The 24792-nt window shown below is 37.7% G+C and overlaps 1 protein-coding gene across 1 annotated transcript in view; it reads right to left on the bottom strand.

Moving 5' to 3' along the window:
- Positions 1 to 24792, bottom strand: part of SYNE1 (spectrin repeat containing nuclear envelope protein 1) — a 457258-nt gene that overhangs the window by 278608 nt on the left and 153858 nt on the right. Inside the window, exons 19-31 of the mRNA XM_077775982.1 lie at positions 23065 to 23238; positions 20700 to 20858; positions 20236 to 20400; positions 18462 to 18596; positions 16012 to 16170; positions 15602 to 15810; positions 14887 to 14995; positions 13119 to 13283; positions 10250 to 10417; positions 8327 to 8497; positions 7172 to 7312; positions 3485 to 3645; positions 1389 to 1539 (exon numbers count right to left, since the gene is read on the bottom strand). Coding sequence (XP_077632108.1) covers positions 1389 to 1539; positions 3485 to 3645; positions 7172 to 7312; positions 8327 to 8497; positions 10250 to 10417; positions 13119 to 13283; positions 14887 to 14995; positions 15602 to 15810; positions 16012 to 16170; positions 18462 to 18596; positions 20236 to 20400; positions 20700 to 20858; positions 23065 to 23238 — 2067 coding nt within the window. The remainder of the gene's footprint in view (positions 1 to 1388; positions 1540 to 3484; positions 3646 to 7171; positions 7313 to 8326; positions 8498 to 10249; positions 10418 to 13118; positions 13284 to 14886; positions 14996 to 15601; positions 15811 to 16011; positions 16171 to 18461; positions 18597 to 20235; positions 20401 to 20699; positions 20859 to 23064; positions 23239 to 24792) is intronic.

The raw sequence follows: 24792 nt of genomic DNA, 5'->3' as shown, positions 1-24792 counted from the left end.
TCTGCACCAATTTTGCTTATTTCTAGCAAATACTTTTTACTATTATTCATATTCATTTGATACATTTTAGATAGTTTCCAAAATACCATACTGGAATATTAAAATGTTTTTCTAGTCTAATGACATGGAAATCTACAACTGAATGTTTATATATTTAAAAATAAAATGTGTAATCAAAGGTGATGACATTTGGTCACTGATATATTTCAGAAGTCATGGAATTGAATTGAGGTTGAAATAATAATAATAAAATGAATTATGGCAAGAACAAACAAATTAAAAAGTGTATGTCAAAATTTTTTGAAAGAAAATTTTTGATAAAACTATTTAACTATGTTATTTTTTATTTGCTTAGGGTGTAGTGAAAGTTTTAAATGACAAGTTTTAAAAACAGCATTAGAAATTAATATTCATGAACATATCTTAGAGGGTTGATATCTGTTTTCCCTAGTATACCACATAAGACATTAACAAACTCCATATACCAGAATCTACATATCCTTGATTGCAAAAGATGTGTGATAAACCAGGATAATCTGCACGGTAATGTAATCTTAGCTAAGCAACATTGCACCCTTCCACAGTGCACACGGTAATGACTTGTTCTGAGCCATGATGTGAAATACTTGGGTATTTATTTTACTATTTTTAATTGAATGAAATGGCAGAGGGTTTTCCCATTCGAGAAAGAGAGAGAGAGAGATTAGAAAAAGAAGTGGCTGTATTTTGTAAATATGTCATGTAAAAAATGTATGAAAGAAAGAGAATTCATTTCTTTTAGTCCTTTCTTTCTTAAACTATTTGAATGAAGTGAATAATGACCGTCTATGCACATGGTTATTTTAGAGCTGGGAGAGCTAACATATCAGAGCCTCTCAGTCTGTGCCCAAAGGCTGTCATACATGAAAGCATTAGAGCCGTGGAGTCTGATTGTTTCACCTAAAGAAAGTTATTTCTCCTCCTTGTGGTCTTTAAGGGTAGATGCCACTAACACTTGGGCTAGATATTTGGAATAATGCTTATAAAGTACAGTTGTAAATGATGAATACATTTCATGTTGTATAAAAGAATCAACAGAGCACTCCAGTAGGTTAATTCAAAAGCAAGGAAAAGAGTAAAGTAACCATAAAAACATTTTAATGATATTGCACACAATACTGACTTTGAATGCATAAGTCAGGAAATATTAATACATAACTCCAACTATAAAGTGTTGCCCGGTATCAATCAAGACCTCTTAGCTCATCATGTTGGGTGAACTGAATTTTAATAGAGTCACATAGCAATGAGAGATTTGTCGTGGGGCCAACTAGCATTTGATGAAATGTTAAGAAAGGAGTTCTTAAAAGCTAGATACGGATCATAAACGTAACGTGTGAGCAGGTCACCTTAATCTGGTTGATTTGCATGTCCATGGCAGATGACGAAGTTTCCAAGGCATTGAGTTCTTTTTCTTTCTCAGTTATCCAGACGGACAGGGTCTCAAAATTATTGCCAAAATGATCCCACTTGTTTTTCACCATTTCCATGGTTTTAATACTAAAATTAACCAAATTAAGTAAAGAAAATGCAGTATTTTAATAGAAAACAACAATACATTTTCCTTTAAATCAGCAGATGAAAAGATAGTGAAGACATTTGTGACCACGTCAAAGTGGAAACTATTGGAACAGGAAAAAAATGCACATTCGATCTGCGTAGTTAGTCCTCAAGTCTTCCTATCTTACTCCTCTGAGAATGAGCATTTAACGAGGTAGTATCTACACTATGTTATGAATGGAACTGTGCTTTGAACAAAATATTGCTGGGCCCGAAGGGGTTTGAATCCAGGTATAATCTAGGTAAGCTCTGCACGTGACCAGTAGCTGCCCGGACTTTTAATAAGCCGCCCACATAGATTCCAGCACACAGTCTTTTGGCGGTCTTGATTTTGTGGACAAGGTCCTTTTGCTCTTAGAGCAGAGATAGGGTAGGGATGCTCTATACTCAGAGATCTTTATAAAATGCATCTTGATGAATCAAGATAGAGTTTGTAATCTGAATCCCATGCTGCCTTGCAAGAACTGTTTTATTATTAGAGCTAAACCTGTGATTTATAATCTATAATGATTTCAGCTATTCGTAGATGTTTGTACCATCTTGATTCTAAAAGACTCTTAAACATTCTTGTACATGAGCACCCTAACTGCTTTTAGAAAATTTGGGCTTTATTTGTTATAAATCTAGTGTATAAAATTTCAACTACAGATATCCAGTTTGTATTAGCTATGCGTATATAATCATGTGATTATGGCTTTCAGTTTAGAAAAAAGACTAAGAAACTAACAGTATGTCATTAAACTGATAAGTCCTTGGGTTAAAAAAAAAATGAAAGAATTTCCCTGTTTACCAAAAGGCACTTGAAGACATCAAGATGAATGCAATGGCATCATTGAATGTCAAATTAAATAATATTGCAGTCTCAAATGTATACCCTGGGTGTGCCTAATCTTCTCATCAGTACAGGTAATGCAAACTAAGATATGCTGCAAGTTTTCAAATGAAACAGATTCAAATGGGCACTTCTAATAAAAGTAGCTTTTTTCTAACAAATTCTAAGTTTCATTTTTTTCATAACTTGATGGGTAACATTTAATGTAAAGTTCTCAAAGTTTTAAGTCATAATTTCCTTTAAACTATTTAACAAAGTACAATGTTAATTTCAAGGTGTGACTAGTATTAAAAATAAGTTTTACACTTTAAAATCCACCTTAGAAATTATGTCCTATACCTTAAGAATAGCATGTATTGGTGCTTTGCCAGTAAAGAACTTTTAATAAAAATATTCAGCCATATGACTTTGAAGAATGTTAGCCGTAACTTCATATTATTTATCCCCTCCAGATTTTTTGTGTGTATATTTTGTACATAATGGCAGACCATAGGCCACACTATTTTTATTTTCTCTTTAGATAGACAAATATTAAATGTTTAAAAGTAAAATAAGTTGAGTTTTTGGAAATAATATCAGTCAGTGACAATTCAAATATTGAGGCATTGTAAACAAGCTCTGGGAGCTTCTTGGAGATGGAGACTCTTAGTCTATGTTATCTATATTTAAGCCTAGCATCTACACAACCAAAATATCTCTTCCTCTTTCTCACTGGTGACAGCAGAATAATACAGTAAAAAAAATTATTTTAAGTACTGGTTCTTCTTTGAGATTGTACGAAGGCCACAGAATTTAATAGATATGGCTTTCTCATGAACAAAATCACTTTACAATGCAAAAACCACATCCCTCATATTTTTTCTGCTCTGCTATACAGATGATGGTTTCTGTCTTGGTGATCCTTTCTTTTGAACTGTGAGTTGCTTCCTCAAAACATGCTGAAATACACAGACACTTTGAGATTTTTAAAGGATGTTTTGAATACAATATACAGGAAAGACTTTATGAAACTTTATCTCAGAGAAGAAAGTTTAGGACTTGTCAAGCACGTACTCTTCTTCAAGTGTGTCTTCTAATTTTTTGACTTGCTCTTTGATTGTCTTGGCCTGCTGCTGCAGCAGCTGCTTATTCTTGGGCCCAAGTGGTATCTCAGAAGCTTCCTTCACAAGATTTTCAGCCTGGACAGCAATACCTTCCGTTCGTTTAGAAAACTCCTAGAAAAAGATATTATAATTGTTAGGAAGGCATCTTCTATTAAATCCTGCCCTCAAATAAATTGCACATACTTGCAGAATCTCTACTTGAATAGGTGGATGGATAAATGGATTCATACATGTATGAGTATTAGAATGTAATATTCTTAGCAACAGGACAGACTTACTTTCATCATGGCCCGAACATACCCTTCACTAAATTATTTTCATTTTATATACACACTCATATATCTACCTTCATAATTATCCAACAGTTCTAACAAAAAATATTTTTCTGTTGTTTCCTGGTTTGGGTTTATTTCTTAGAATTTGAGCTGCATTATAATAACCAACTTATTCACAAATATGTTACTGTATTACAGGCTCTGTTCAGGCAATGATCAATAGTGACTGATTTTTTTCAGTCATAGAGATAATAGATTTCTAGGCCAATTAATATAAATATTTATTTATTTAATTAAAGAATATCTTAGTCAATACAGGGTATCACTGAGACTTACCTATAAAGAAACATTTTGTTAACTAATTCCCTGAAAAGAGAGATAATCTGATCTTAACAGTTAAATCTTATTAAATACATACCCATATACTATGCCATGAAAAGAAGATACGTTCTCAACCATTCAAACCTGGATTTGCAAATTACTAGTTGTTTGACTTTGGTGAATTATTTTTCAGACTTTCATATAAAATTCAGATAGTAATGGTTTTCTTGTAAGGTTACTGTTAGCATTTTATTAGCAATTTCATTTTTAAGTGCCTGGCACTCTGCCAGGTACCACATTTTTATGTCCCTCACATAAAATCGAGGACAGCATGGTTTAAAAGTTTACACACTGATTTTCATTAACAGTGAACTACTTCAATTCAAGAATTAATTTAATATGGTCGAAGCACTGGTAAATTTTAGCTGTTATCTGAATTCTGTCACATAAATGTATTGTAAGTTGAATAGCAAAGCTAAACCCAGTGATCATCTTGTGTGAAAAAAAATTAGCTCTGTATCTCAGTTCTTCTCATGTAAGAGAAGCTCAAAGGAGGTTTAAATTTTGATCACAGACTCCCCCTCTACAAAATAGGTAATGAAGAAATCTGATGTAAATAAAGTTCAAAGACTCCTGATAGCCACGACTTTGCATAGAGGTTATCCCAGCATTATTACATAATGCCATATAAAATAGTTACTACATAAAACTATTGTATTTTCATGCTTGAAAGACTTAAGGTCTTCAGAGAAATACCAACATTCCTTCAGAGAGATAGCCAGCAATTTGAGACAATAAAAATGGAAGTACAACTTCCAATTTATGGTAGAGAGACTTACAATATTCTAAAAACTGGTATTCGCTAATGTCACATTAAATTCTGCAGTTATAAGCATCCACTGTTGCTATACATGAACTTATAGTCATGGTAGATTCAGTTGTGAAGACTGAATTAGAGCATAATCTCTCAGAATCCCATGAAGAGAATCAGAACCTTAAAATAGTATTTCCCCCACTGGTGTTTCCCAGAGCCCAGGAAAAATCATGGAGAAAGTGGAATTATGTTTGCAAATGCAAATTCAATCTGAGAGCCTTCTGTAGGAGCTATGTACCGGGAAAGTACAATGCAGAGGAGGAGTTCAAAGGACGAATGATGTTGACTGAACCCAAATTAAACCAAAACAGAAAAATGTCATAGGGCTTTATCTCACTCAAGGGCTACGACTGGAATGAAGGCTATATTAACAATGTCAAGTGAGCAAAGACGTGGAGGACAATTATTCTAGATGATGTGTTTGTGTAACAGCACACATCAACTGTAAAGTAGCTCAGTTTCTCAATGAAGAATCCAGTGGCTAAATGTGTGTTCTCTGACTCAGACCTCTGAGGTTTGAATCCCAAACTTACCAATTAGTAATCCTGAGATCTTGGATAAAATTATTAATACCTTTGTTTCTTATATTTCCTTATTTATATAACAGGTCTCATAATGATACATGATAAACATCAAGTGATTAGACAGGCATGTATATATATTCAATAAATGTTTACTCACATTATTAAATCAATCCCAAAAGGTTACTGGCTAAGGAAAATTTTAATAATAACACTAAAAAGTTTATACTTGTTTCATCTACAGCTGATAAATAAATTCAAAGGGATTAGAGTCACAGGATACCAGAAAAGCTGGATGGAATCTGGGTGAAACACCCACATGATAATTAACCTCAAAATCTGTTTGTATTTATAAAAGGTACCTGATATATTTTTAATATATAAAACAATTAAAAGTAAATATTAAAATTAAAAATGATGTTCTCTTTAGATGGCTGATGAAAATAATACAGAACTGAAAAATTCTGTGGCTTTATAAGAGTTTAAAGTCTTCCATGAGTTAATAATATGAGAAATAGTACAAAATTGGCAGTACGAGAAAAAGAGAAGCCTTTTACTGGTAAGAGAAAAGAAGCACAGGGATTACTTGCTATTAACCAACGGACAGGAGTTTTCTTTCTTATCCATTGACTAACACATTTCTATACTAACTCAGTCATTCTATAAGCCCAAAACATGTGCAAAAGGAACCGAAACAGCCTGTACAACTCTCTAAATGCTTCATACAATTTATAAGTCTACCCTGAGCTTCTAAGGTATTTGGACTTATAGGCTTGAGTTCATGAAGCATACCCACTAAATATTCTCTGTTGGATTTTCCACTGGAGCCCCAACGTCAATTTGTCTGAAATTGTGTCAGTCATCTACCTCAATAGACAGCTACTCCTTCAAGTTCCTGTCTCACTCCCATTGTGTCTGTTAGGCTCAGAACCTTGGGGATCATCTTCTTTTCCTTTACTCTCTGTCTCTTGCATCTGTTCCCATTGCCATCTCCATGACCGTAATTCATGTCCATGTTAATATACACAGGCAATAGCTTTCTAATTGGATCTCATGACACCAGTCTTTCACCCTTTCAATTTTCTTAACAATGCTTAAAAATGCATCTCCTTAAACTATAGCTCTGATCACATGGCTCTCTTTCTTTAACCTTTAAGAACTCCATGTTGCTTAGCAATTAATGCTTTAGACCTTCCCGTGTCTTTGTGATGTGGCCAATTCTCCTTTACAACTGTACTTCCATGTTTCTGCTATAAAACCAAATCTCCATACACTATTATATTTCATGCCATTTTCCATTATAGGAATGCTTATTTGCAGTCCCATGCTTTGCTTTTCTATGTCTTACCTCCCTTCAAGTTTCAGTTAAAAATAGTATTGCCTTCAGAGAGATTTTTTTCTAAATGTATTCATCTGTGAGGGAACTACCAGTTCCCACTTCAATGAAAACTTTCTTAGTTCTTGATCTTTAAATCTTATTTATGTTTTCATTCCCCAGAGCAACTTGACCAGTATGTCAAAGAGAGGATGGTTAACAATAAGTACTGATTAAATGAAAAATTATAATTCATAGTAATAAGGCATAGAAACACAGTTTTTCTTCTGTATAATGAGTACCATGGGATTGTATGGTCATACTGATATACCTTTGTCTGTTCCAATTCTGAAGATAAACTTTCCAAACTGCTAAAACTCAAGAAGCGCTCATGGCTGGAACCTGTTTGAAAAAGGTATCGGACCACGGTCTCTTTGTTTGTTTCAAATCGCTCCCACTTTCTTAATGTGACCTAAATTTGAAAAAAATAAATATATCATGTTATGGATTATTAAAACATGTCACAAAATACTGTTCTCATTTCCATTCATTTGTTAGGCTGTCAACTTCCAGTTAACTCTCGGTTCATATTTCATGCAGTTATACTGAACAAAGACGATCTTATTATCTCCTATAAGATTTTTACTCTGTGGGACGCCTGGGTGGTTCAGACGGTTAAGCGACCGACTTCGACTCAGGTCATGATCTCACGGCTCGTGGGTTCGAGCCCCGCGTCGGGCTCTGTGTTGACAGCTAGCTCAGAGCCTGGAGCCTGTTTCAGATTCTGTGTCTCCCTCTCTCTCTGACCCTCTCCTGCTCACGCTGTCTCTCTCTCTCTCTCAGAAATAAATAAAAACATTAAAAAAAAATTAAAAGAAAAAAGAATTTCACTCTGAATTTCAATTCACTTACAAAAAGAGGATGTGTAGGCAAGCACTCAGAGTTTCCTATCAGCTGTAAAGCTCTATGAATCTAAGGATATTGCTCAAAATGTAGATACACGATAAAGAGAAAGAGAGCCTCCCAGTCTCTTTCAAAAAAAAAAAAAAACGGGGAGAAGGGGAGAAGCAGAGAGTGGGTAGTGAGTGAGCAGGTAGCAAGAATTCAAAAACTTCTTAAAAGTGTCAAGATCACAATAAAGCATAAATGTATGGCTGCTGGACTGAACAGAGAAGCGAAACAATCCAGTGTTAATTCCTGGATTCAGACACGTGTGGATTAAAATTCTGGCTTTATTACTGATCATTGCTCTGCGACTTTGGGTAAGTTCTTCACACCCTTTCTTGGGAGCTTCCATGGGGGCATAATGTGCTAATTTTAGTAACTATCTCCTAAGATTGATGTGATGATTAAAAGAGAGAACTCACGGCAAAAATTTAACACGAAGCTGGAGCATCAGAGGCAGGAACACACGTTTGCTCCCACAATTAGGAGACTTCACCTGTGACCTGGAAGTTAACACGGTCCTTGACTTCCGGTCTCCTACCTGGATGCGGCGTTCCTGCTTCTCTCTGCTGCGCTCCATGCCATCCAGGGTGCCCTCCAGCTTCCGCAGCTCCTCCCGGACTTGGCCGGGCAGCCCGCCTTCTCCCTGCTGTGCCTGCGCTATCTGCTGCTGCACATCTCTCTTCTTTGCAGAAATCCTCTTTGTCTTTTGCTGGAAGCAGGTGTTCAACAGATGGAGGTAAATGTTACTCTTTGAGAGGCCAAGCAGGGACATAAACACCTGCACTCTAGCAGAGCTACAGAAAGGTTCGGAAAACTTCTCAGCAGTGCGGGGCCAAGCTGTGTGTTAAAAGTTACCTCGAATAGTTAAAATGGCAATGGCAATGGGGACTGTACATTGGTCAAAATGGACACTATTTATAAATATTTGTGTTGTTAATGGTAAACTATAATTAATTTGGTCTTGGGTGTTTTAACTGCATACAAATTTAGACACCTCAGAAGGAATTTGGTGAAACTACTCATTTGATGTGATTCTCCTTGAAGAATTATTTTTTACCCCAAATCACAAAGTCTCAACTCTAATTTTTTAGAAATCATTTATGCTGTAAGAGTGCTGATATTAAGAGATTTAATTCTTGGGTATATTCAGAATGATATACCTGCCAAGGTATATAAACCTGCCCAGATATTTGGAGAAAGCTATGTTTTAAAATAAACTTTTTATTGAAGTACAATGTACAAACAATGGTATACAAATCTCAAGTCTGTAGATTATGAATTTTCACAAAGTAAACAAAGGCCTATATCCAAGCACATGGTCCAAGAAAGGTGAAGAGTTTTAAAATATTAATGTAAATATCTGTAATCTCATATTTCTCTGACTTAAACTGAAGCTCAAACACAACTTTTACAATGATCAAGAACAGTGTACTACCAAGCATTATTTTTCAGTGCTCACAGTATTTTTATAATTATTAAATAAATCTATAAAGCCTAGAGGCTGCTGTTTGACACATACTCTTAATATATACATATTCATGGAGTGCCTGGGTGGCTCGTTGGGTTGAACGTCCAGCTCAGGTCATGATCTCTCAGCTGGTGGGTCTGAACCCTGCACTCAGAGCCTGGAGCCTGCTTTGAATTCTATCTCCCTCTCTCTGACCCTTCACAGCTCATACTCTGTCTGTCTGTCTGTCTGTCTCTCTCTCCCCCTCTCTCTCAAAAATAAACATTTAAAAAATTAAATATATATATACTCTTAATACAACATCCAAGTTTATATATTATATATAAAATTAGCTACTAGCATTTTGTTACATATTAAGTTAGCTAGATATAATTTTGTCATTAAAATATTTTATTTGAATCATTCTACTTATATTGAGTTTGGTAAGTAAGTTGGTTAAAATTATTTATTATCAATACATGTACCAGAATTTCTTTGCTTCCAGTTCTAATCCTTCATAAGAGAGCAAATTGAAAAGCATAAGCGAGTATTTCTGAAAAGGCTGGTACTTCATGTGGATTATAATTTTCCTAAATGAGATGTATTCAAAGTTGTAAACTGAAGAGAAGGATTTTAACATAATGACAAAGAATAGTGATCTCAAATATGAAGCACTTTATCTCTATGCTTTCCTCTTCTGGTACAAAAAGGACAATTGAGCTAGTTTTATGAAGGTTCTCCTGACTAGATCAACTTTCTCTCTATAATATTCCTTGAAATTTTTATATCATTAAATCACTTCGGCTGAGAATTTATCTTGCAGGGTCTTCTGAAATGGCTAATATTGAAGAGAGAATAGAAGTGCCGAGTTTTTTTAAACCATTCACCTGGATTCCTTCCTGCACTCCCCTTCTCTTTGCCCTCATCTGGTGGACATGCAGTTCTCTTGATCTCCCTGGCTCCGTCAGTGACTAAGGAACTTCACATAAGTGCCTTGGATAAAGGGCATCCTACCTGGTGATGAAGAAGTAATTGCTGTGCTTCAAACAGATTTTCCGTGTCTAAGATCTTCTCAGCTTCCTCCTGGACATCTTTAGAGTCAGAAATCAAGTCTCCAAGGGAGCTTTTGACTATTTCCTTGTACTGGACACAGTCCCCAAAGTTGCTCAGCATCTTTTCAACCTAGATTTTCAAGAAAAATTGTAATTCATATGATGCTCATGTAATCTTAAATATTTTAAGAATACATGTAAAGTCTATCTCAGTAACTTAAACTATGTACACAAACCTCTAACTTTTATTCTTCCATATATTTTTGAGGTTTACTGAGTTATTATTAAGCCACAATTTATTTGAATTGCAAGCCTCATTTGATGTGGCTCTGTGCCTACTCAACATGGCAATCGAGGCAGGGTAACGAAAGTGGGTATATTGTATATATTATCTCCTGGATCCCTTTAATTACAACCCCATGACTGAAATCTAATTATAAAGCATGAAAGTGCATTATAATAAATAAAGTTGAGTCTACCCTATTTAAAGTAAGGACAAGGTTTGTGGGGAGGAAAAAAATAAAAAGAATAAATATAGAGTATTTATTGAAAATGCACTTCGAGTATTTCTACATAATCATAACATAATTTCTAATTTTGTGGCTGTGTAGTGAATTCTTTTTCCTAAATTTTCAGCCTTCTCTTCTGTCTAATTTCTGCTTCTTCTAGTTCTATGTCACCAGCATCTTTATTTTCCAAGCCTATTGCTCTCCATCTCCACTAAGATTTGCATGTTGTATATCATTTGTGTTCTACAGAAGCTTTCAGTTTCCCTTTCTCTAATTTATCTCTTTCTTTGACCTTCTTCTTCTCTGAGTTGGCCTGTGTAACTTGAATGTGCTATTTTCCAAACAAAGAGCAATAAGACCCTTTCATGAAAACCACAAACTTCAGATCTCAGTAAATCTCAGCTCTTGTTGAAAGAAAGGATTCATCATTACATATTGTCAATGTACCCACAGGCTTTTTTCCCTTACATTGGACAATTGTGAACACTTTGTGTTCAACAATAATTTAAATGCTAAACGGATTGATAATCAAAGGTGGCACTGACTGTGTAAAATCCATCTTTTAATATAAATCTTTACATGAACAAAAGGCCTGTTTTCCATTCTTCTTTCTTTGTTTTATTAGTGATTAAGTAACATGTAAGGGTATAAATATAAACAATGCATAAGTTTAAGGTAGATGAGCATGCAAAGAATTAATGAGTGTATTTGTTAGAGCTAGATATTTGCTACAAGTCCCATTGGTAACGTCATGAGTGTACTTAGGAGATACAGTAAGTAAATGGCTTTGGTAAAGTGTTAGAGAGACTGACAGACTAATTTTAAAGGCTGCCAAAGTGGTGTGTGTGTGTGTAACAAAATATAAACTCCTCTATTGATGTGACTAAAACTATTTGTTAGGTCTTGGATCAAAGATCACTGGCACATATATTTACGTTTTAAAACTGTAATCCTTACTTTTCCCCTTACCTTCTTTATCAAAGAAAGCATAGAGAAGAATGATGTCAAAATTTTACTTGAAGTATGGTAGTGGCACTAACTAGACTATTGCCATGAAAGACAGATATCAAAGGATTGAAATATCTCCCGTTCCAAAATTTGATTAATGCTATCACTACTTTCAATTAGTCAAAAATTCTTAAGAAAACTGACACATTATATCACATTCACATATAAGACTAAAATCATATATAGTTCAGAGTATTTTTGGCTTATGAAAATTCACAGCTAGAGTCTCAAGCAGACCTACATACATTGAAAATATAAAAGGTTAGTTGATCAAACTGTTAGGTTAGGGACACTACAGAGAATTCCAAATCTTCAGAATCAGGGATGATCATTTTCCATGCAAGTTTATAAATGACTGAGAGAAATAATAGTAACAATCTATTCAGCTTTCCATTCTTACATTATCTTCCCGTGTACAGACTCATTAGACTTGCATGGCAATCTGGTCAGTGAAAATGTTCTCGCTGAAGGTAGAAGGGACCCTACTAGAAATGAAGTAGGGAGGTTTGTGTATTTTAATCCATAGAGCATATAAACACTGAAACATATTATTAAGAAGTTTAAAAAGAGTAGGTCTTGGGCCGCCTGAGCATGTGACTTCAGCTCAAGTCATGATCTTGCAGTCTGTGAGTTCGAGCCCCACATCAGGCTCTGGGCTGACAGCTCAGAGCTTGGAGCCTGCTTCAAATTCTGCGTCTCCCCTTCTCTGTGCCCCTTCCCCACTTACGCTCTATCTCTCTCTCTCTTTCAACAATAAATAAACATTTATAAAAGTTATTTAAGATGAGTAGGTCTGCTAAAATGGAAGATTTTATCATTACCAACTATCAGTGATTAAGCATTTACTATCAGGCACTTAGTATAGTACAGGCACTAGTAGGTTTCTCTAGCCTTGTTTTAGAAGAAAGAAAATCGAGGCCCAGGAATGTTAAATGACAAGGTCAAGGTTACATAGGAAGGGGGCTATCAGAGTTAAATTCTAACCTTGGATTTGTTTAACTCCCAAGCCTGTGTTCCTAACCTCCATAATATAGTTTCAACTGACCATGAAACAATACTTTTAGTAAGAGTAAAAAGTGTGGATCTGATAAGCTTTATACTTTAGATATAGGTTATTATGCTGAATTAACATATCCAACAATGACACAGACCATAATTCAAACATCTTCCCCACCAATCTTCATATAAAAAAGTATCTTAACTACTGTGTTTCAACTTTTATATAATTACTTCTCAAATCACAACTCAAAGTAAAAGAGCCTTCTGGATTTCTTAGCCAGAATGGCCTATTTAGAGTATGAGTAAATGGCATACCTCTGACAACAAAGCTACAAGAGCCTTGAAAGAACTAGATAATTTTGCCAACTCATCTCCTTGCTTCTGGGCTTCATCCTCAGAAGAAACTTCAATTAAAATTTTAAGCCTGGATTTCAGCCAGTTGAGAGTCTCGCCCTTTGCTGTAACACCATTTCTGATCTCCTGGAGTAAAAGAACAGTTTTGATGAACAACATACATTGTCAATCAAAAAAGGACTCTGCCTAAGAAGGTTCATACAGTGGAGGTAGGAGAGCCAGGCATTCATTCATCAGTAGACTGCCTGCTTATTTCACTTTTTGTCCACATCTTTAACGGAAGTCCATAAGCGCTAGGAAAATATACTTCCCCAATGCCAGTACCTGATACGTAAAAGCAAAACTGTTTATAACAAAAAGCTAACTAGATGGTTAGTTCATAACTAGACTGTTAGATATTCCCTTGATCACAAATAAAAATGCTTCTAAAAGTGCTGTAGAAAAATATGTGATACCAAAATTGGAAATTACATATTATCTTATTTTCTGTTAGCTGGAAGGAATATGGTATTTTTCGGGGGGAAAAAAGGTTTAAAGAGTCCTTATTTTAAATGAACTGATTTCTTTTTGTTTGAAGAGTTTAGTGGTTGCATATTATTATGGATGCCCTAAAAACTGATTTTAACTTAACTGACTTACATTTCATGCCTCATTTTTTGTGAGTTTTTCAAAGTCAATTCCCTAGATAGTAGGATGTGCAAAGAGGAGCAGCGCTCTAATCCAGGAAGGGAGGGCTTACTGGCCAGGACAAGGCCAGAAAGATTCTGGGCCTCGGCCCTTGTAAGGACTGGGAACCGTGGGAAGGGAGACGCGGGTGGCCTCTCCCTCCTACACACGTTCTGGTTGCGTGAGAAAATCCCAGGGATCTTCCGGGGCAAAGTCACCCAAGCAGAAAATGGCTGGTTCCAGAACCCAGTGACCTCTTCATTCTAAGATGTGAATTTTTCTTTTTGGTGCTATAACAGCACCAATAACAAACACAGATATCCTCCTACAGGGAGAACATGACATTATTAGGCATCTCTAGCATTTACAGGGATTATAAATGTACTAGAAGAACATGGGCCTCAGAGGATAGGAATAGAAAGGAAACAAATTTTCAGTAACAGCTACTGTGTGACTTGCAAGACCTCAAAATGCTGAAAGATAAGGATGTTCACAATGGCACGTGCCTATAAAACATAAGAGTAGAGCCATGCTAAGAAGGAGGGGGTTGCTGTGTGTCATTCACAGAATGTGAACTGAGTTCAGGCTTGAGGCTTGGTCCGCTGCCTGGGTTTATCAGGCTGTACCCAAGCCCACAGAGCTGATCCAACGACTGAATGTGACATGGGGAATGATGCTTAGAGACCTTGCCCAATTCCCTCATTCTGTGAGCTGCCTTTTGAATGGCTGAAAATGTATAAAAACCTATAGTGTTCTTGTTTTTCCGTGACAATTCTTAAATCTCTGCTGTGTTATGTGCCCACGCATGCAATTTTCCTCTCAAGATTTTCCATTAGCTAAAGATATGTGAGAGGTACCCCAGAGTATGACTAAATCTCAAAGCTAACAATAATTCAATAGGGAAAATCCTCTATACTTCTCCGCAGTAACATGAGGACATTTATTTTAAGACAGTTTTTGAGAACTTCATTTTGTACAGAAACAAAAAAAGGTATCATTTGTCTACCATTAGTGTTCTTATTAATGAAAATTTTCCAGGAACAAAACATGGCCCAGAACTAACCTCTACGGCATGTTTAACCTCTCCATGGTTGGCAGTATCGATGGGCTCATTCTTAAGCCCTTTCAATTGTGTGTCCTTTGCAGATATCCAAGATGAGAACTCAGAAATTCTGAAATGACACAAGTATCTCCTTATTAAAGGGACAAAATATCCCAGTGGTTAAAATACATTTTCTATTTTGACTTTATTCATGGAAGTTTAACAATCAACTGATTACCAAGTCAAGTAGCAAGCTTTCTAGGAACTGTTCCTTTACCATGAAGCTCAGGGCAGGGGGCCTCTGGGCACTTTTCACGTGGAGGAAAGAGAAGGCAGAACAGTCAGAGTTCAGCTAAGGAAAACTCCAGGGCTGGGGCACCTGGAGTAAGGAAGCCCCTGAGGTCTGGCCTCATCTGTCCCCAGCAGGCTGAGATGGAAATTCGGAGGCCGAGGTCCCCCTCTAGGTATATGAGGGAACTGGGGAACAAGGAAGAGCCAAATTTGCTTCAGAGAGATAATATCTGGGTCGCTCGGAAATAAAGTGCTTCACCCCATTTCTAACTGAAGCCCATTCTTTTTATTAACCAAAGCATTTTCATATAAGAGCATGGGCAAGACTGCGCGATTTGATTTTCTTTATCGCTTAAGACAAAACATACATCATTACTTGTTCTGCAAGGATCTTGGAATTAACAGGGCAGATCATTTCCATCTCCGGAAACAGTTCCACAACTACCTGCTGGTGTAGCCCTTCCATTTGTCCGGGTCTTCCACGAGCTTCTGATAGGTGGTGTCAATGGCAGCTCGGAGCTCTTTGAGAGTCACGTGACAGCTTTCAGGCGTGTTCCTTACTGGGTCTCGCACTGGGAGTTTCAGACACAGTTCTTCAATAAGCTGTAACCTTTTCTCACAAAGATGATGAGGACCTTTGTCACTGAAGAAAATCTAACGAGCAACAAACGTTTATATAATCCCTGTGAGGATCCACACAGTGCTGTCCTATTCTCATAGAAGATTCCCATTTAGTCTACTCGTCTAAAATAATTAAGCTATTTAATGTTTTCAGACCCAAACCAAAGTACCGGTTGTCTCCTTTGGGCAACAACACGACTTTGCGTGCCCACACGTGGGGTGTGTGAGACGTACCCTGTGCTCCTTAATAATCTTTTCACTGCCTTCCTGGGGCACCAGCTTGGTCTCTCGATCCAGCTCAGTTCTGCATTCTTCTACAGAAGCTAGGAATCTGTTCTTCTCCACATCAATCTTCAGATGAAGCAAATGATACGGAGCCTCTCCTTGAAGGTCCTGTGTCCCATAGGAAGATTTAAAACATACGATACCATTTCTGATTATACACATTTTCAACTGGAGTGGCAAAAACCATAAAATATTCCCCTAGTGGCCGACGTGATTTAACCCCTATCATCTGCACCTGTCTGCTGTGCTTTGTACTCTTCCAAGTATTGGGACTACAATGAATCCTTCCAGCCTGCGGAGCCACATTTTTCACAGGGATTATTCTGTTTCATTTTTTACAAGAGCCTCACGCAATATTAATATTCCTATTTTACAGGTCACACCCCTGAGGGTCTGGGGTGAGTAGAAAAGCTAGATTTGACTCTTAAATTTGTCATGCACTGATCCCATATACCCTCTCCCCAGCCCAAGTCCCTTTTAATTCTGTCAACGACCCTGTGAGGTAGGAAGAACATATACTACACTCACTGCACAAAGGCTAAGATAAGAAAACTTTATTAGTAAAAATGCTGGATGAAATAGCCCACGCCTTTGACCACCTGCCATGCCTCTCAGAGCATTCCTTGAGTAAACAAGACAGCCAGCATGTAAGCAACATGAAATGTATTACGTTCTTTTTTGATATAAGAATAAGCTATATAATTACCTTTAGGCCTACAATTATTAGTTTTAGCCAACTTGTACCTTATGGTATTTATAATTTTATAAATTTTAAAATTTTACATATTTTTGAGACACAGAGTGCAAGCAGAGGGGGGCAGAGAGAGAGGGAGGCACAGAATCCGAGGCAGGCTCCATGCTCTGAGATGGCAGCACAGAGCCTGACGCAGAGTTCAAACTCACGAACCGTGAGATCATGACCTGAGCCGAAGCCAGACACTTAACTAACTGAACCACCCAGGTACCCCTATCCTATGGTATTTAAAAGCTTACTTTTAAAATAAAATACTAAGATAACTTATGAGAAAGATGATCTGGGGCTATGGAAAGACTCGAACAGATTATATCCTAAAGAGCTTAATGTGTGTGTATAAAATACAGTTTTCAATTAGAATCTCTAATCTACATACATTTATGATATTTTAAGTTTTAAAGGCATCTTAGAAAGCTTGGATTTAAGATTTTTTTTTAATTTTCAAATTTAGCAAGTAAAAAATTATGTCCTTAACTGAGTTTTTCCTATGCATAGAGCTGATGTAGCCTATGTTACTAAGATAAAAAAAAGAATCCAGAGAATCACAAAAAAGTTGCCTATCTTCCAGACCCCGTGACTTCTTCATATGATGCACATGAAGTTCGCCACTCCCTGTGACCTCATCATAGAGCTTGTCAACCTTTGTTAGTGGAGGCTTTCTCCAGCCTGGGGAAGACAGCCTGCGATGGGTCTCCACTGTCCTGCAGCCCCTCCTTGGGCAGGCAGATTCTGAAATCGACTTCCACGTGACAGGCCCACTGTGGGTCACTCAAGTTAGACACACCAAGTGCATCCCTACATCCCCAACTTGTGTGCTTCCTCCCCTGCCTTCTCTCTTTCATTTGTTGCTATTCCTCCCTCCCATTCACCCCAAGATTTCTGCTGCTTCTTTAAAATCCTAGCTCAAATGGGCATGGAGGGGGGCACTCGTGGGGATGAGCACTGGGTATTATGTGGAAACCAACTTGGCAATAAACTATTTGTAAAAAATAAATAAATAAATAAATAAAATCCTAGCTCAAAACTAATTACCTGATTCACTCCTTCCCACTCCCCAAGTGGATCCACTTCTCTCGACAAAAGCTTTCATATGTATCACTTTTACTTTTGGGGACTCAGTATATATTATACTTCCATTATCTGCAATTAATTACACCCCTACTGGACTCTCAGCTCTTGGGGGAAATGGATCGTGCTTTGTGCATCGCTGAGTCCTTAACCAGTGAATGTTCATATTTGTATTTTTTAGATCATAACCATCTAAACCAGATGGCAAAATCCTTGAAAAGAGCAAAATGTCATTATAGTATCTCTAGCATAATTTTACTTAAATGAGTTTAGTAAATATTGCTGAAGAAGTTAAATACCCTTGCCGTTCCTACCCTCCACAAAACTCAGGAACAGAAAAAGAGTGCTCTTAAGTAATACGATAAGATTGATGCTACTAAAAAATGAGAAAAATAAAATTCTATCCTATTTTATCACATTTTATTCAAGTTCTGCTTTTTCAGTGGGAGAGGGAACCATGGTGACTTTCCCTGACTTTCTACGTTTCTCTTACAATCGAACCTTACTCCCCTCCTGTGCCTAATCCCGTCACGCATGACACATTCTTACATCCGCGCGCCCACTATGTCCGACTCACCTTCCACTGTTTATGGAGCTTTCTCACAGCTTCCTGCAGGCCTTGCTGTTCCTGCTCAGGGAGAATGTCCGTGAGCTCATCGCAAGCTTTCAGGAAAGCGTTGAGCACTCTCTGATCCAGCTGACTGAAAAACTCCTAGCATGGAGAGCAGGAGGTGGTTCAGAGTGTCAGACAGAATAAAAGGCAGCATCGCACACGATACAGTCAGGCAGTCACACCTCTAAACAAGCCTGTTAGGTAGCTGCTGCCCTCTTTAAACCTTCCTGGCAACGATGATGTTTTTTTTTTTTTGAGGCGTGAACTATAATTATCTATAGTTATGAGTCAGAAGCCACCACATCTGAGATTCAACTAGTGCTTTCCAGTTTTTAGAAAAAAATATCTGCAGTTTTCAAGTTTGGTGGAATATTCTGGAAGGCCAAGGGGCCTAAAACCTTGATTCCCTAGTAATCGAGTTTGCTTTCCTCTTTGGTAAAGTCAGAAGAGCAGAATAGGAACTAGCGTTTATCCTTGGAATTCTTCAAACCCTCGCTGCAATGCATTCCAGGCCCTGCTCGTTCATCATGAGCCATTTCCACATCCAGACAAGTACACACAGGACCCCACATGCTATAGGCAGCACTGTGCCCACCACCATCTGCCAAACTCATATGTTGAGTTCCTAACCCCCAGTGTGATCATATTTGCAGATGAGGCCTATGGGGTGGTTAGGTGAGGTCATAAGGGTGGGTCCCTCAGGATGAAATTAGTGTCCTTATAGGAAGAGACGTCAAAGGTCTTGTTCCCTATTTATTTCTGTCTTATGAGAACACAGTGAGAAGTGACCATCTACAAGCCAGGAAGAGAGTCCTCACCACCCATGCTAGTACTCTGTCCTCAGACTTACTGTCTCCTGAACTGTGAGAAAATCAACACCTGTTGCTAAAGCACCCAGCATGTTATATATTTATGGCAGCCCATGCAGATGAATACATCACATGTGCACATATATGCATGACCTAGTCTCACCCAGACTCAGGAGTGAATATGTACACAGAGATATTTTGAAACAACAGTGGATCAAACCAGAAAGTGCCACTGATGGCACCAAGTGTCTAAACCGAAGGAGTCGTTGAGTGGTCACAGACATTATGGTCAGATGCGTCCCAAATACACTGAAGTCTTCATCTGATAGTGTGGTTTACACAAATATCCACTGGAATTTCAGGAAAAATAACTCAAAATATAGGTTCTCAGAGCAGCCATCATCTCTGGCATTTAATAGATTAGTAACATTTTCAATACTGAGATGATTTACAGGAATATAATTAACAGGAAGATGGCTTCACAACAGGACAAGCTGTGGATCAGCTACCACACTTCAAGGGACGTGAGGTTCACACTACAATATGGCGGATTCATGAAATGAGCACAGAGACTTAGCCATCCACCTAAAATTCTCTCTTAAAAAGAGTATGTTGGTTATGTAAAAATTTCTCAGGTAAATAATGAATAGTAATTTGGGGAGCCTGAATTATATATCTTATAACTCTTTACTACCTCAGGGACTTAGGAAAGGCCAATTTTAATGCTGCTCATCACTTGCCCTTGAAGTTGTTTTTGCTGCTGCCCCTTTTTTAGGTCTCATAACCTAATATGTTTCTTCCTCTCTAACTCACGTCTTCTTCCCCGCTCTCCTCAAACACTCAGTATTAGATCAGAATGCCTTTTATTTTTCACCCAACACCACTTGTCTGTGTCCTCAGGTCAAGTGCCCCATGAAGGATAAACTCACTGTATGTTTCCTCAGGAGGTCTTCCGGGTTCCCCTTTTCCTCCAGGCCCTCCTGAGCAATCCGTAGCACCTTCTCCAACTCTGCTCGAGACTCCTCAAATTTCTTCATCAAGCGACTATTGGTTTCCACATGTTTCTTCCAATCTCCAATTTTCTTCATCATATTCTTGATTTAAAAAACAATCATAAGGCGATGCTGCTTTCTGATTATCGAAAGCATCATTTTGTTAAAGAGTGTTGTTTCTTTAAAAAAAAAACACTTGAAGGAATACATTTCATTATGATGAGAGCAATCAACTCCTTTTTAACATCGATGAATATTAAGAAAACAAGTAAAATGATTGGTTCCAAACCTCAGTAGGCAAGGCATTTAGCAAGAGTGAAAGCATGAACGTGGTGATTACATGTCCTCATTTCTTTGTATTTTTTCTTGGCTCCTGTATTAATTGCAGGGAGAGAGCTTACCTGGAAAGCACCATGGGCCTCTGTAGTCTGTCTGTGCAGCTTCGTCTGATCAAAATGCTTTAGCACACTGCTCAAGGTCATGAACTTTTTAACATTTTGACTGCCTTTCTCAATTTGAGTCATGGCTTTCTTACAGCTTTCTTGACAAGCTGACAGTTCCTACAGGGAAAGGAAACCCATAACAATAGTATTTAAAAGAGTGAGAAAGAGAAAGCAAGAGAAGAACCATTACCAAATAAGAAGAACAACATCATATAGCTTTTAGGCTTTTAGTCAGCTATAAGTAAAATCCAAAGTACAGAGAAGTGTTTCTTTTCAGAAAAGCTCAATTTGAAGCAATCACTGAAGTCAGTGCTTTTTATATAAGGCATTTAAATGTCACATTGGGTTTTTTGAGATTTTGTTTTATATTTCATGCCTGTGTTATTAACATTAAGAAAATGAAAGGGCATCAAAATTGTTATTTCTCTAGTGCCTGCATTTGTCCAACCAACTCATAGGCCTTTGGTTTACTGAGACAACAATCACAAAATCAGTCTACAAAGTAGGTTTCAATCTGACTAAATACATTTGACACCCATGCACATTATGCTTTACTGAAAGAGCTGTAGCAAATTGTATATCATTTGTGTATCCCAAAAGGCACATTTGAATTCCTAAGGCTCACAAGCTGTCAGTCAACCTTTCATTAACAAAAACAATGGACCCCAGACCCTAACCACAGAAGGCAACAGCCTGGTGGCTGCGGGAAGACTCATAGGTGTCACACAGTCACAGGATGAGAAGCCGTGGTGAGCCAGGCCCTTCCACTTCTGGCATCATAGTGATTTCTGCAGCTGCTAGATGCCCGGATGTTATCCAGCCCAGTCGAAGGCCAACCGTCACTTTGTGACTTGAAGCCACACTATTTGCATTCTGACGTCCTCACCTGCTTTGGAAAAGTATTTCCAACTGCTCATTTGGATACCGATTTGGGGAATCTAGTTGCAAACATTAAGACCAAGGTTTCTGTTTTGTTTTGGCAAAATGGAATAAGGGATATTTCTTCCTTTTGAGGATGTAGGAGGTCAGAGAGTACTATAAGTTAGAAAGATATTATTAAATATTATTATTATTATTACTAAAATAGCAAATGTTACTTTAATTGTGAAAGGACTCTTTGATGGCAATGTATAGCAATTTGAGAATGGGAGAAATGGGAGTTTGACCCAAAGTGACAGACAATCTGTATTCACTAGGATGAGAACCCACTAAAGCAGGGTTTGGTGGTATAATCATCTTTGCTTTACTACCAATAACAACAACAACAACAACAATAATAATAACAACTAGTTATAGAGTACGTATTAGGTGCCACTATGTGCTATTTACATATCTAATATCTAATGTAATCTTCACAACAAGCTCTCAATCCAGGTAATATTACTTGAATTTTAAGGTGAGGAAATAAAAGCTATTCAAGGCTCTGTCATTTGTTACATCAGACCTATGATCTGAATATCTGCATGACTCACTTCAGATACTCTCTGCTCTTTCAACTGAGCAATGCTGCCCTCCTTCCAGGAATCTTTCTTAATAAATGCAGTGGCAAACCTTTTCCCTGTTAAGTTTCACCCTCCTCTGATAGCTGGGGTCATTTAAAATAAACCACTTAAACAAGTCAATTAACTGCAAGAATGGGAAGCTGTTCCACAGAGAGATCTGCTTACTAAAATTGAGACAAGGAAAAATAATTATCACTCCAAACACAGTCCCAGGACTTTATGATTGTATAAACAGACTTAATCTTAGAGGCAAAGAAAAGATCTCTTAAGACACAGGTTATAGGGGCGCCTGTGTGGCTCAGTCGGTTAAGCATCCAACTGCAGCTCAGGTCATGATCTCACAGTTTGTGAATTTGAGCCCCATGTTGGGCTCTGGGCTGACAGCTCAGAGCCTGGAACCCGCTTCGGATTCTGTGTCTCCCTCTCTCTCTGTCTCTTCCTTGCTTGTACTCTCCCTCTCTCTCTCAAAAATAAAAAAAAAATTTTTAAAAAAATTTTTAAAAAGACACAGATTATAGATTCTATACACTGCATAGAAACAGAATGCAACTATTTACTTTGATATATATCTAAATACACAAAATTTTGAATTTAGTTATAAAAATTTTACCTCTATGTAAATTTACAGAGATAAATTCTATTTTATCTTCAGTGGACAGGGTTTTCACATTTGGACAAGACGTGCATTTTTGTGAGTTGCCAGTGCTATTCTAGAAAAACGTCTCCTGCCTTAACTGAATTCCTGCTACCATGAGCACGACCACGGTCTCACCACACAGGCTCTAAAATAACTCTGTCTCTTCACGGGGACTTTTCCTTACCTGATGTTTCTGTTTAAAAAGAGGACTTGATTGTGCCTCATGCTCGAGCACCACCATAATTTCATGGATTTTCGCAAGTGAATCGTAAAAGAACGTCATCTGCTTTTCCAGTTCTTCCAACGGGATCAGCAGCTGCCGAGACTCATAAAGGAGTGGAGAGGAACATTCTTTGACCTTTAAAAACACAAAGACAAAGATTCCCTTAAATACCACTAAGTACCACAAGCTCAGGGCACTGTTCATGCCTCTGAGAACATTTTCTTCAGTGAACGTGTCATTTGGTGCTTACAGATCCCCAAAGACTTTTCTTTAATGATATATCCTTTGTATTGTTACATTTTGATATAAAAAACAATACTACTATATCACTGAGACAAACAAATGCTACAGAGTTTTCCCAGGAAGATTCATCTAAATTGTCCATCCAGATAGCACTTTCCCAGCTAAACGATGCTGTTAGTGAGCCAGATGGCCTTGAATTCTACTTCAGACACGGTGTAGCTCATTTCGGCCTCAAAACCTGACCTGAGATAGCTATGAATTATATTATCCAGACTAACTTTCCAACTTTATTTTCAAGGTCTCTGCAAGTTGAACCCTAAGCACTGGACAAACATGTAACTTTGCTGACTCATTCTTCCCAAACAGGCCTGGTGCTTCCCTTCCTCCCCCAGCTCCATGCTCCATTACTCTCTGCCCATCATCTTACTCATCCCAAGCACACAAGTCTTGTACCAACTTATTTACAAAGGTTCTGATGCGAGGGATGTCTCCCTAGTCTGAACTGACCCAGCCTCATCTGCCATTTGTCTTTTAAAAAATGCTCTTACTTTATCCACCTGTATTACCCTTTTTTTTTTTTTTTTTTTTAAAGATAGAGAGAGCTCACAAGCAGGGAAAAGAGAATCCCAGGCAAGCTCCACGCTCAGCGCAGAGCCCAACACGGGGCTCCATCTCACACAACCCTGGGATCATGGCCTGAGCCAAAAGCAAGAGTCAGACCCTCAACCAACTGAGACACCCAGGTGGCCCTACACTTGTATTAATATTACCTTTATCTTCATGATGAGCCCATGTGTTCCTGGAGATCAAGAGATCCATAAAGTTTCTGCCTTATCACCTTTATGTTGAAATCCAGGATCAGGTAATTTTCTAAGAACTTCCTGTCCCCACTCATTATACTTAGAATGGCTCCCAAAATATTATTCATACTTTTGGGAACCAATGAAAGGAAATGGAATACTTGTTAGCAGACCATTCTTTCATTTCTTAAATTTTAAATGTCCTCACACTCTCGGATACACTGCCTAAAGGGTAAACTCATCAAAAGAAAGCTACTGATGGGCTGCAACAAGCCCCTTGTAAAATTATTCTGAACAAAAGAGAATCTGCTAACATGTATAAAATCAGGGTGCTTTCTGGGTGCCTGGGTGGCTCTGTTGGTTAAGCATCTGACCCTTGATTTTGGCTCAGGTCATGATCTCACATTTCATGAGACAGAACCCCACGTCGGGCTTTGTACTGACAGCACAGAGCCTACTTGGGACTCTCTTACTCCCCTTCTCATGCTCTCTTACTCTCTCTCTCTCTCTCAGAATAATTAAACATCAAAATAAATAAAAATAAATTTTAAAGATCAGTATGCTTTAGAAATCTTTTCCAGATACGTTTGAAAACTTACTAAGATACTACAACCGAAGCAGTAACTTAAAAAAGCAGAATGACTTA

This window comes from Crocuta crocuta, unplaced genomic scaffold (genome assembly GCF_008692635.1).
Source record: "Crocuta crocuta isolate KB4526 unplaced genomic scaffold, BGI_CrCroc_1.0 scaffold25, whole genome shotgun sequence".
Classification (NCBI taxonomy): Eukaryota; Metazoa; Chordata; class Mammalia; order Carnivora; family Hyaenidae; genus Crocuta; species Crocuta crocuta.
Note: the sequence above shows the minus strand (reverse complement) of the source record. Positions and strands in the feature narration are given on the sequence as shown.